The 13627-nt window shown below is 42.3% G+C and overlaps 1 protein-coding gene across 1 annotated transcript; it reads right to left on the reverse strand.

Annotated features, from left to right (window-relative positions):
• Positions 1 to 1020: 1020 nt before the first annotated feature.
• foxk2a (forkhead box K2a) lies at positions 1021 to 10467 on the reverse strand. Its single transcript, XM_062414134.1, has 9 exons — positions 9973 to 10467; positions 7554 to 7748; positions 5681 to 5822; positions 5349 to 5495; positions 4659 to 4852; positions 4374 to 4576; positions 4030 to 4287; positions 3727 to 3924; positions 1021 to 2714 (listed from the first exon to the last, which is right to left on the reverse strand). The coding sequence occupies exons 1-9, from the start codon at positions 10266 to 10268 to the stop codon at positions 2491 to 2493; spliced, it is 1857 nt and encodes a 618-aa protein (XP_062270118.1). The 5' UTR covers positions 10269 to 10467; the 3' UTR covers positions 1021 to 2490.
• Positions 10468 to 13627: the final 3160 nt, after the last annotated feature.

Genomic DNA, 13627 nt, shown 5'->3' on the forward strand with positions numbered 1-13627 from the left:
GCCATCCACTAAACAGAAGATTGGCGATTTGGTCCCAGTGCCGACGTGTCCATGGGCCAAACACTGAATCACAAATTGCTACTGATGTCTGTGCCAGCAGTGTTTGAGTGCATGATAGATAAAGTGCTGCACAGAGAGAATGTGAGGATTGCTGAGTAATGCTGAGAGCTCACAGTAATGTGAAGAACACTGAAGATAGACGAACAGACGTCATTTTGATTTGCATCTCTATCAGAAAACCATCTGATACACGATATGATAGAAGTCACCATTGTCCACCATCAGCTCCAGAGCAGTAGACAACTGTGTTTCCCAGTACAGGCTTCCGGGTGTGTATGACGCAGGATGGAACGCCCTTCACAAAACAAGCAAAATGCCCCCTGGTGGAATAGTGGTGAAAACATCATGAGCTTGCTTGATGTCCAGACATACAGGCCTAACTAAAAACTCATTGATCTCCAGTGTTCAGCGCATGTCTGAAAAGGGCTTTACACACTCTAGGAACCAGAAGTGTATTCAGGGAGTGAAGTGATCTAATGGGACAATACAGTGCTACGACCTCTTTAATATATGATGGTGCTTGATTACTAAGGGCCCTTGTGTGTATGAGGAGAAGGATTTTGAATTCTATTCTCGATTAAAAGGGGAGCCAATGCAGAGGATATTTTTAGAAGACTCATTTTCCTGTTGTTTGGCTTTATCTCCATTTGTATGATCGCATCTCGTTGAAATGACTTAACATCCTTGCCTTTTAACATGGTCGAATGATACTTGATACAATTTTTTTTTTTACATTTTCCAGACCTCAGATTCAAAGGAAGCTTTTCCAACCTGTGGTCCACACACTTCCTGGAACAGCCTTAGCCAACAGGGTGGAATGCACTCTGAAAACCTCCTTTAACCAAACTTCACAGCAAGTGATGTCTCTATTCCAGATGTTCACTCTTAATGAGACACACGAATAAGTCGTCATTTCGTCTCTCCGACCAAACAGGAAATAAATGTTTACACACAGACAGATTTGGACTTTGCCCAGCAGAGAAGGCCCCTTTTACTCAAATCAATACAAACCAGGATGTTATGTGTTTTAAATAAATTTATATATAAAAAAAAAAGAAAAAGGAAGCATTTACCAACTGAAGCAGAACAAACACCTATCACTTGTTTTTCCTCATGTAACATAGAATACAATCTGAATAGACTTAATTTTTTATAGCCTAAACAGAATAAAAATAATCGAGCAAAGAGACGTCCAACTTCAACACAAAGGTAACAAAACAACCAATGATGACCGGGGGGAGGGGGAATACTGAGAGCAAATTAAAATAAGAAAAATAAAAAATAACAAAGAACTAAGAGGGTTAAGTGCAGCACTGGTCAGAATCATATAGCGTAGATTCAGTCTAAATTTTCTTCAGTTCCATATTCAGTTAAATCTGCTCAAGTACATTGTCTCTAGATCCGTAACATGCAAGCTCAATGAAGGATATGGTCAAATACGCATGGGAATATACTTTTTTTTTATCTTGTAGGATATTTGTAAAATATGAAAAAATCTGCAGATGTACAGTGATAAAGAAATTTCATTTTGCATGAATGAGCAGAGAAAAAAGAACAACCACTCCATAGATAGTGTTTTCTTTAAATGAAAGAAAGAAAAAAAAAAGAGACTACATTCATTTCACTGAACAAAGAGTCCACATACAAAAACAAAACAAATTAGGATTCCCAAAATATTATGTTTCGATGTTTAAATGTTCTTAAAGACCCCATTTATAGCTTTTTAGTTATCTTAATTATTACTAAATAGTATCTGTGCCTTGGGAAACGGAGAAACACTCAAAGATCCACAGATACACTTGTACAACGGAATACTGCATATCTACTCACGACTGGGTTAGGTAGGTCGACGTGGAGGCTAGCTGCCAGAGATGGGAATGTCCACACGAACGTACACACAAACGTACACACACTTCCCTTATCAGAATACACTACTGGTGATTTCACTTGGTTTGACTTCTCTAATCCGACACACAGCTAAGCACTTGTCTTTAATGCTACCAGGACCAGGCTCCTCTCTGTCTTTGGCGAGGGTCAAAGACTCCTCGCTTGTCCAATAAGTTTTTTTTTCTTCTTTTTTTCTTTTCATCTAGAGATCTGGATTTTCAAACCTGTGTTTCTTCCTGCCACCTGGGTCGCAAACTTCCGGGCTTCACAGTCATCAGCAACTCGTCTCCACTTCCACTTTCAATTTGGTCTGTAGTCTTTGCATCGTATTTGGTGGTCTTAAATATATGGAAGAGGAGGAGTGGAGGGGGGTGGGGTTTCGCACATTCTTGTTAGTCCCGTTTGCTTTTCCACGTCTCGTCTCTTTTTTGGCACCTTGAAGTAGATGATAACCAGGTAGGATGGAGGGGGCGAGGGTGTGGAAGGTGTGAGGCTCAATGCGTACAGGAGAGCGGGGGGGTCAGGAAGCAGATCGGGGAGAGGCTACTTGTCACCGACCTGTTCACAGACCCCTGCTACTCCGGCTCTGTCCGTGGTGCCGTTGTTGTTGTTGGCGGCTGCTGCTGCTGAGTCTCCCTTCTCTCCCTCCTCCGTTTTCACTCGCTTCGATGCAGCCTGGTCCTGCAGATTTCCGTTCTGCCTCTTGGTGGGGAGGGACGCGGAGGCCGAGGCGTGGGTCGCCAGCAAGTGGAGAGGGTTCGCAACAGCTGGAAGAAAGAAGACAGGATTTATTAAAGACTACAGGATGAGGTGAAGGGGTTCAAGTAGCACTCTCTCTGTATAGAGTGCTAAATGGTGTTTCTAGCTCACAAAAAAAACAATCTTAAAACTACTACAACTCATTAACTGAAATACACTTAATGAAGAGACACACTAGAAATGTGTCTGTTGGAATGTTAGAGCTTCGATTAAAAATGTATGCATCACTGTTACTGTTAATTTCTGTTTGTTGATGTCCCTCCTCGTTGCTTTATTTTTATTATCACACTAAAAACTTGTAAAGGATTTGTTCAATGCAAATTTTTTCAGACCTGCAGCAGCGGTACTAGGTCAGGGTAACACGATACGAGATTGTTGACGTTCGTATCATAGTTTCAGTCTAGGTTTCTGAATGGTTAATAAACTGGTAGATTTAGAGCTGGCTAAAGACTCAAATCTTTATTTAAGTAATTTCTTTCTCTGGAAAATGCAGAAAGACTAAAGCCTTAGACACTAAATCAATTTGTTTACGTAGGCGGATCTCAAATCTCACTAATTCCGATGCCTTCTTTGTCATATACAACATTAAATAAGGACAAATCTAGGACACGTGGCGGCTTGGAGTGTCCGGGATCTAAACTGGTTTGATAGCAGACACCAATGCAACTGTCTGCACACTATTCAGGTGCATTATTTAGATGCAAATGCACACAGGGTTTCTGCAGGTTTCAACAAGAGAAATAAATAGCTGTATCATTACGAAAGAGCTACAAATGCCTGAGGCATCATGAAATATGCATGCCACCAACACGTTTCTTAAAATAACAGAAGTATTGTTAAATGAATGTTAACATAATTAGGATCAAGCTAAAAGTATTGAAGACCTAGATTGTAATATTTCAATTTCAAATATTTAAGACTTTTAATGTCCTGAAATTCTGATGAATTGTAGAAACCCTGTGCACAAGCCCAGTGTGAGTAGTGTGTGTGTGTGTGTGTGTGTGTGTGTGTGTGTCTCACCTGTGCTAGCAGCAGTAGTGATGGGGACCAGATGAGTCCCGTTTTGTGTGATGGCCTTTATTGGGAGCTGGTGCTGGCCGAGCGGGGCTTGTTGCACAATGGTAACTGTTGTCAGGGGAGCAGGCTGAGAGCTCTGGATGATACGACTGACTCCCCCTAGAGATGAGCCTGTGATGGACGGCACCTGCTCCACTTTCACTACACGGTGAGAGAAACTCACATCAAACTCAATGTATGTATACAGTCACAGGAAGATGCTCCAACAGACACGAGTGACACGACGCGACATGGATCTGCTCTCACCTTTGATCTCTTGGTGCGCCCCCCCTCCGTTCTGCTGAGGTTCTGAGTTCACTTTGGCAGCAGACTGTGCGCCAAGAGTTGTCATGGTGACCGTGGGAATCTGGTGGACAACGTGCACCGTCTGCATGACGGATGCGGAGTTCACCGGCGTTGTCACGATGGCTGGCGATGCCATGGTGTAGGTCACAGGCTTCATGGTCGTTTGAGGCATCTGGCGCTGCACGGCGATCAGTACTGGCTGGTTATTCAGTGGGGAGCCTATCAGAGGGCAGGATTCAACGTCATTAAAAGGACATAAATTAATAAAAGGTGCTCCCCTTATCTGTATAAGCGTTGTGGTTTACCAGTGGAGTTCTGTGCAAAGCGCGCCTCTTGGATGACAGCGAGTTTGGGCTGGACTGTGGTGGTTTGGGTGGGGGCTGGTGGAGGGGTCGTCTCTGGTTCCATGGGGACTGGGGACCCCTCTCTGGACAGGCTGTCTGGAGTCTGGACCCCACTGGAGTGGGCAGACAGTGCTCCTGTGTGGTTTGGAGAGGCTGGAGCGCTCCTAGAGGAAAACAAAACATGGGGTGGTCTTTGCTGCACAGAACCATCCACATAGGAGCCAAAACCTGATACGTTTTTTTTACCTGGAGGAAAGAGGTCCCATCGGGGTCCTGAAACAAGGCACACCCCTAGGCCTGCGCTTCCTGAAGGCTTGTTCAATCAGCTTGCCCTCGGAGGAGGGGTCGATCCTCCAGAACGAGCCTTTGCCTGGCTCCTCCTGAGAGCGGGCCACTTTGATGAAGTACCGGTTCAAGGACAGGTTGTGACGAATCGAGTTCTAAACCACCAGCCAACAGAAAAGACACACTTGTAGTGATCCATGATATAGAAGATTCCCAGGTTGCTGCACAGGGTCTTTTTGGATTCAGCATGTAGCTTTGAGCACCTTAGCTTTCTCTCAAGACGAGCAGCTGATGAGCCACACTTAAGTTACTGATAAACTGATGACCGCTTCATGATACAGGTCTACTCAATGTATCTTTGATTTAAAAAAAAAATATCTGAACCCAGAGTGACAACTTCAAATGCATCCATTCAAGATAGTTACAGTACTATTTCAAACAAAGAAAGCCTAACAGATAATCTCTTATCAAAATTAGCTATTGTCAATTAAATAGCAAATTAATCAATGCAACACTACATGCCTGAGCATTTGGAATTTCCAATGATAGACCATACGACTGGACTGACAAATGATCTGACTATGACTGGACTGCACATTAATAACCATTCAACAGACATGCACAGTGGTAGCAAATAGAGAAGACACCAACCTGCCAGCCTTTATCAGCTGTTCTGTAGTATGGATAGTTCTTGGTGATGTGGGTGTATATTCCATTTAGTGTTAGCTGTTTATCTGGGGCCATGGTGATAGCTTGGACTATTAGTTGTGCATACGAATATGGAGGTTTGGAGTCGTCCTGTGGAAAAGGAAGAAAAGTTACTTTTACATGCTACAGTGAGCAAATTTGGTCAATCACATACACGCACACGCCTCTATCAGGTCACGCCTCATGTGACATGATCTCCGTCAACAAATTCGGACCCATTGTTGATATTCATCCATATTCAACCCACTTCTCATTCTGCCCCAACTCGCTCTCACCTTTGGGCTGTCTTCACCTGAGGCCTCCTTGTCGTTTTCTGATTGGGAGTTGTCTCCTATAAGGTCAGCGGCCAGAACGCGGCCTGTCCTGTAGCTCGAAAGCCCCGCCCCCCGTGGACTTGACGGACAGGAGTTTGCTGCACTGTTACATGGAAAACATTTGTTAGGATTTCACTGTAAATTGAAAAACTGATTAGTCAACTGACAAAATCACTGTAGGTCCGGACAGTATGGCATAAAAATGCATGATATATTGGGAACTGTGTTTTCAAACCAATACGATGTCCGATGACCATATCACATGGCCACATATACTAGACATGTGTGTACTGGTGTAGACAAGAATTGCTTGAGTCCTAGCTCCCCACCTACACACGTAAAAAGTTGTATCATTGTAAAATGCAGAATTTAACTACAGTTAGCAAAGACAACAGAATCAGCCACTTTGGTCATTGATTATCCACGTTAAGTTCTACCACGGTAGCTGAGGATAATGCCGGTTGTTTTCTTCTGGAAGGGGGACATGTGATAGGAGCCTGATGAACAAGGACGGTTTAGTCATGACCAAATAGTGAGCAATCGTATCCAAATATACATTTTTCAGCCTGTCCAGACTAAAACGCAGCCCCAGAGTTCATTCAGACTCGCTGAAACTCCCGACTAGTATTGACGTAAGGCATTATTTTGGCAGAGTGTATGCGTTTTCAAACAAAAACATAGTAGCCTCAGATCCTCTATTTACTTGTGGTGGTGGGTGGTTCATTGTATCAATAAAGTATATGCAAGGTGGAAGAGTATAACCCAGGTTCTTTTCTGTAACTAAAGTTTAGACGTGTCCCCTAAAAGGCTCACATGCAGACAGTTGGTAGATACTACAATTTAGCAATGTTCCCTTAAAGGGGACATATTATGAAATTTCCACTTTTGTAGTGTTTCTACACGTTATTTTGGGTATCTGGCATGGCTACCGTCCCAAAAACTCTGGAAAAAAAACCCTCTCACAATTGGTTGTGGTTCCTCTATGTCAGAACCGATACGCTAGAGTGCGTTGAATGGGATTACGACCGAAATAAACGCCATAGTCACACCATGCCCATGTAGGGAGTCTCACTACATGGCCTTGGACGAGCAAGCTAACGCATAAACAAGGGACCCCGGAACACCTCTAAACGTTGACGCAACAGTGTGGAAGGATGCTGCTGCTGCGCCAGCTCAAGCTCCCACTACGGGGCTGCGCTGAGGCTCACGCAGCCAGGCTTTGGCCCACCTGACTCTGGTTCAAAACGAAATGGTTGCAAGATTGCATCTTCGTCTCCAGTAGCCATAGTTCTATAGAGGTAATGGATAGCGAAAAATCGGGTGCTTGTATCTCGTGAAGGAGGGAGGGTGAGGGGCACTCAAAACAGGTCAATCTGAAGAAGTCTGTTTTAGACAGGGTAAAAAGGCGCTGTTTTAAATGATCCTTTTGGTATTTAGACCAAAATATGTTAGACATTTCATTAAGACCCCAAGGAACCATATCAACTTGTGGTAAAATGGGCATAATATGTCCCCTTTAACATTTCATCTGCAGATGATTGGCAGATTCTATTTCAGCGAACCAGATTGAGCATATCTACGTGGGCGGGTCTTAATCATCCTATGTGCGGTGAATCTACTTTCTGGTTCAGTGCAGTGCTGCCTCCCACTGGTATAGTTACATCATTGCCCCTTTTGAGCTGTGAGGGCTCTACCAGTAAAAATGTTTACCATAAAAAGGAAATTCATACCGGTGTACTTTATAAACCGTTTATATCAACTGACAATTCTGCCTCTGAGCACTAGAAACTGCTGTTGAGGGTTGCACATAAGCAACGCTCCCCCGCTCTCTCACCTGAGGGTACCAGTAGGTGAAGGCAGTGGGCTCATTAGGTGGGCGATGTTGTCAGGAATGTTTATGGTCAACGGGGAAATTTGTGGTTGGATGGGCTTGACCGGTGATTCCGGCACGTTCCTTGGCTCCTTCTTATCACTGGACAGGGCTGTAAACGTGATCTTTATGGTTGTGCTTGGGAAACGGAAACAACACCTGAGGATGGAAGACAAGTACAGACACAAGAACAATTTAATTTAAACACTAAAACCAAAACACTGATATATTCGGACTGTTATTTAAGTAAGCCAATAGGTGCTTATATAAGCTAATAGATTTTAACATTGTATTTTATTATTTTAGTTTAACAGAAAAAAGTTGTGTTTACACTCTCGCAGTGAAACCAGATTTTAAACATATTATCCTTTTTCAAAATAAGACAAAGATTTATCGTTATTAGTATTGAAATTCTGCATATCAATATATATTGCTTGAGCTTTTAATAAAAAAATTGCGTAATCGTTAATATATACTGATATTATGTACATCTTTAAACAAATAAGTGGGAAATTCTATGCTTCTATGTTTGTAACGGTATCATTGTGCAGATATGCCTCCTGCCTGGTAACAAGCAGGCCAAGATCTAACTCAAGCCGAGATTCAGCCTCACACTGTTTAAAAATGGACGTCCACCGTGACTATTACATAACGAAGCATGTCTAACATGTCTAATTTAGAATTAATGGGGTATGTTTGGACAGACTTTTGACACCTGGATGAATTACTACTATGGAGTGGTGATAATATAATCCTACAGAAACATGTATGATGTTTGAATGCAAAATGAGAGTAACCACAAATAAAACTGTTCAATGTGAGTTTGGGGAAAGAGGAAGGAAAAGACTCAGTAGAGTAAACATATGTAACATGAGGTAAAGATGACACTGAGCCAGACTTCACTGACAACAGCACTAACCTCAGCTACCTGCCTGTCCCTGTAATGGGAATATGCTATTGTGTCATTAATGTAAGCACAATTCATCAACAGTCTCTTGAGTAAATAAAGCATAGTGCAGTCTGTGGTTCAGCAGGTCAGACAGAGTACCTGTGAAGGCACAGACTCACCTGTTCGCCCCTGTTGCTAGCATGTTAGCTCGAAAAATGAAAATTCACTCATTATCTACTTTGCCAATGGAGGGGTGGTTGAAGTTCTACGAGTCCATAAAACATTTGAAGAGTTTCTAGGGTAAACAACCAAAAACAACTCCATCAAAATGTCCGCTACTACCGGTAGCAGACATTTTGGCTAAAAACATGGTGTAAATGGTGCTGTTCGGTGTAGAATTGTGAATGAAGTGGCTAATGGACATTTGGGTGGCACCACAGTAGTAGTATGGAGGTAGTTTTTTCTTGTTGTCTTTTACGTTTGAAGAAGTGATCACATTTACCTCAATTTTATTGGATTTGGCTGCAACAATGTTTACCCCTGAAACACCAGTTGTATTTTATGGACTCAAACACACACGCCTCCAGCGGCATAGTGGCGAGCAGAAAAATATGCTAATTTTAATTATTCTATATACCTCTAAAGAACACATTAAATTAACATTGTGTAGAAACTAGTGACACCTAGTGGTGAAGTTGCATTGTGCAGCTGAATACCCGTTACCTCACCCTGCCCTTCCAAACATGAAAGAGAACCCGTAGCAGCCTTCAGTCGTCATAAAAACCCAAAAGGTGTTTAGTTTGTCTAGTTTGGGCCACTGTAAAAAAACATGGTGGCCTCCGTAGGCGGGGCGGGGTTAGGGTAAGTTTAAATGTTTAAATTCAAAAGGCCCAATCAAGGTAAACCAACAACAATTCATACAATTAAGATGACACACACACAAGTGCAAACATCGCTAAGATTATTGTTACACATTGGACCTTTAAAACCAAACTTCTATTAGAATTCAGACATATTTAACCTGACGTACTTGGTTGTGCGTTCATACAAACACTGGTGAAAACACACTCAGGTGGTTATAAAGCCTTAGACGGCGCTCTTCAATTCGGCATACATCACGCACGACAATAATAACATACAACCTATAAACTGACTTCCACAATGGTGAATAGCAGGCAGCAGTGAGCCGGCTCTTAGCCATAGCATGTCTAACCGGCGTGTCAGTGACGTGCAGCGAAGAAGAAACCGCGACATATGTGCGATGGAGACCGAGGTTTGGAATGGCGTTAAATGTGCTTGTGAATCAGCGGAGCGACGCTGGTGGTTCTGTGGATGCTCCGTGTGACGTTATCGCCAAGAGAACGAGGCTCCGTGTTGCTTCGCGCAGCACGTGCGACAGCGCTGCGGGCTAACAAAACAATAACAACACATGAACACACGCACAACGCGCGGCTTCTATCGTGATTCGGGAGAACTGCTCGTGTAGGCTCTTACATTCGCGGAAGCTGTAGAGGTGGAGCCCCTCTCCTCTGGAACACCCCGTCAACGAACACCCCGTTTTTCCCCAGGCAGCGGAGGTAGAATTCCCCGGTGCCGGTGCCGTCCTCTCCCGCCGTGAATATCTCGAGGTGCCGCCGCGAGATGAAGCTGGAGTGTCCCATGCTGACGTCCACGGAGCCCTGCGACGAGTTCCGGCCGATGGTCACCGACCTTTTCTTCATCAGGTACTCGAATTCTCGGCCCTCGAGCCGGGCTACAGCCGACCCCGACATCCCGCTTACCACCGCCATCTTCTGAGGTTTCTGCTGGAGAGCCGGCGATGTGCGCTGAGAGCGAAGCTGCGAGCGGGTTACAGGTGATTTACAGAGGGGGGGTGCTTTTGGTTTTGTGGGGGAAAACACGGGGGGGGATCCGAATTTACACCGTGGAGAATTTGGCTAGGAACGTGCCAGACCGGGGACACAGCGGCTCCGACCCACCGCCGTGTAGCAGAGGGGGCAAAAAAGAAAGAGAGCGGGGCTGGCCAATCACAGGAAGCCAAACGGACGGAAGTGCCTCGATGGACAACCCCCTCGACCAATGGGAGGCCGGCCCGGGCAGGCAGATGTGCGGTGTTTACCAATGACAACAATAATAAAAATAGCCGTAGAAAATGGAGTTCGGTTGCACCGCAGGCTGACACGCAGATGAGTGGGGGGGAAGTAAGAAGCGGTGCAGTGATTTCCGGGAGGGGGATTACATGTTCCAACAGTCAGAGGAACAACATGTGCTCCGCAATTCATGATTGTTAACGATCAAATATTATTATTATAATTATTTTATTTATCTATTGTTTTTATTATCATTAAAATTATAACACCATTCTTATAATAATCATCATTATAATATAATAAATATTTTGTATTATATGCAGCCTCCCCGAGCAATAATATTACTAATAATAATAACAAATGGCTCTACGACATCAACATCTAAAGAGACTATTTCTCTGCTTATAATAAAGCTCCAAACTTTAGTGTCTTCTTGTTGAGCTCTTAAAAATATAGGATAGAATAGAATAAAACAATTGCTGACATATTGTCGATTTCAAAGGTTTTGGTTGCAAACTTAGAAGCAAGCACCTAAATACCGTCTATGTTAGTCTTATGTCAGTTTTCTGTTTCAACAAGGAAAAGGCAGTTGTTGCTAGGTTACAGTAGGCTGACTCCTCAAATCTACATCTAGAGCTGCTCTAGGCAAGGATATAACAAAGCTTTCCTTTTTCCATTTTGAGTGGGCCATTTTATGCTTTTATCAGATAGTGACAGTAGACTAATGGCAGGAAATGGGGATGGAGAATGATATTCAATACAGCTCCCAGAGTCATACATGAAACAATGATGTTAGGCGGCTAACACTTCAGCCACCAGAACTCTGCTGAGACAACCCTGATATCCTCTGACAGCCGCTCTACAAAGTACAAGCTACTGAGCATGAAAATGATGCGACTCCTGTCTCATGTCCTCAATCAATCTCCCAATCCCACTGAACCCAAGTGGTAAGATTTGGAGAGATGTGTGAAACAGCCCCACGTGCATCATGCAAACACAACATGTTGTCATCTTGTCACTGTTCCATACGCAGAGCACATCTGATAATGTGTGTGAATTTATCACACATGATCCAAAAACCGAAGCCATGTTCTTGACCTTGGCAACAGGGGATGGACCCATATTTACACTGAACTAAGGGCGAACTTTCATATGTTTCCCCAGAGCTTTGAAAGAGTTACAAATCGTTATGTTATCACATGAACAAAGTGGAGATGGCAGCTGAGGTATCTCCATGATAACTGAGTAACGTTAATCTACTGATGAAGACCATGAGCATGTGGAAGAAAGCACTGAAAAAAACTAGTAAGAGGAGCTTGATTGAGTAGAATAAGCAAAATTTATTATAATAATAATAATACAACTAATTCTGCTTATGTAGCTTCTTTCAAAACAGCTGTTACAAACAACAATAAGCAATTAAAAACTCAAATAAATGACACAAATTAATACAATTTCATATGAAATCAAAGATAAGATAAAATAAGATAATTCTTTATTTGTCCCAGCCTGGGGAAATTTGCGGCGCGGCAGCAGCAAAGAGGACACTCCAAAATAGACAAATATGATAGTAAATAAAAAATACAATATAAATGTAGTAGAAATAATATATACAAGATAAGATAATCCTTTGTTTGCCCTGTCACAGGAGTAACAGGGATGGTAAAACATGAGAAGCATTAGAAAAATGTATGAATAAATAAGTAGACTTACAACTAATAAATTACATTTAATAGTAAAATATACCTTCTTACAAAAACAATAAATATAATGCAAAGGTTGTCATATGTAAGAGTTTTAAATGAGCTCGTCACCATCATAGTCCTGTTACATTATTTAGTACCGTACATAGATAGTGTATTAAAAAAAAAGAAGCATGAATCCAGGTCCGTGTGGAGCAGATCCACCAGCCGGGGTTTCCATACAGCGGGTTAGTTTACTAAGTGTCGTCTAGCAGCTACCACGCTGTGTGTTTGTGTGTGTGTGTGTGTGTGTGTGTGTGTTCAGTTGTCTGTTGTCTGTGTGTGTTGTCTATATGTGTGTGTGTTTGTGTCTGTGTGTTGAATAATGGATACACAGTGACTCGCACTGCGCGGACACTTGCTCTTCACACTGTCCCGACACCACGAGCGGACCCTGCTCTTTCTCTGCCGCCGGCGCGTGCGCGTTCACCCAAGCGTACCAATCATCAATAATCCAGAGAACGCGCTGCACTCTGAGGGAACCACGTGTTCTCCGTCTATGACGCAATTACAACCGACGGAGCTCCATAGCTGTGTCCCACACACAGATTCAATGTGAAGTCAAGGGACGCTTACTAGATGTTTTCAGATTCTACCGACATTTTAACATTATTATATAGATATTCTGTATATACAATATATCAATTTATAAATAACAATATATATATCTGTCCATTCCTTTATAATATATCAGAAAGGGAAATGATGGGGACATTTCAGTATTTAAAATGTAAACATATAAAATATATCTTCTGATATACAGTATAATCTAATACTTTGAAAACACCAGTCTGAAAATGGTAAATGGCTTTGAATGGAAAAGTGGACATTGAGTAAAGCTTATGAATATGCAGGATTTATTCAATCCAGATCAATTTGAAAATAATGAAAATGTCAAAAATACAAACAAAAAAACTAACACCTAATAAAAGTAATAAAGAAATTCCTGGATGTGTAATCCTGCTGACAAATAGAGCACAACCATAACCTCCCTGGCAGAGGTAATTAAAGTATAATTTATAAGAGTAGCAATTAAATGTCAATATTAATGTTCATATCGTTTAAACATGTTGCATCTATTACCACATATTACCATGTATTATCTTTGCTTCAAGGAGCAATTTTATTCATGTAGTGCCATAAAATATGTACAAGTAAAAACGACACTATATATTAAGACACAAATATAGTTGCAATTGTTAGCATTAAACAAGATGAGATGCTCTGGTGTGTTTAACATTAGTAGATGTAGTAGTCTTATAAATAGTAACTGGATTTTCATGACTTGACCTCAAATGCAATAAAACAGCAGTCCAG

Source organism: Platichthys flesus, chromosome 20 (genome assembly GCF_949316205.1).
Source record: "Platichthys flesus chromosome 20, fPlaFle2.1, whole genome shotgun sequence".
Lineage (NCBI taxonomy): Eukaryota > Metazoa > Chordata > Actinopteri > Pleuronectiformes > Pleuronectidae > Platichthys > Platichthys flesus.

Coding starts and splice junctions, on each gene's coding strand:
- foxk2a (XM_062414134.1), bottom strand. CDS start 10,268: ATGGCGGTGGTAAGCGGGATGTCGGGGTCGGCTGTAGCCCGGCTCGAG. Junction 4,577..4,658: donor ATGGGACCTCTTTCCTCCAG/GTAAAAAAAACG, acceptor GTTTTCCTCTAG/GAGCGCTCCAGCCTCTCCAA. Junction 2,715..3,726: donor CACTACTGCTGCTAGCACAG/GTGAGACACACA, acceptor TCTTTCTTCCAG/CTGTTGCGAACCCTCTCCAC.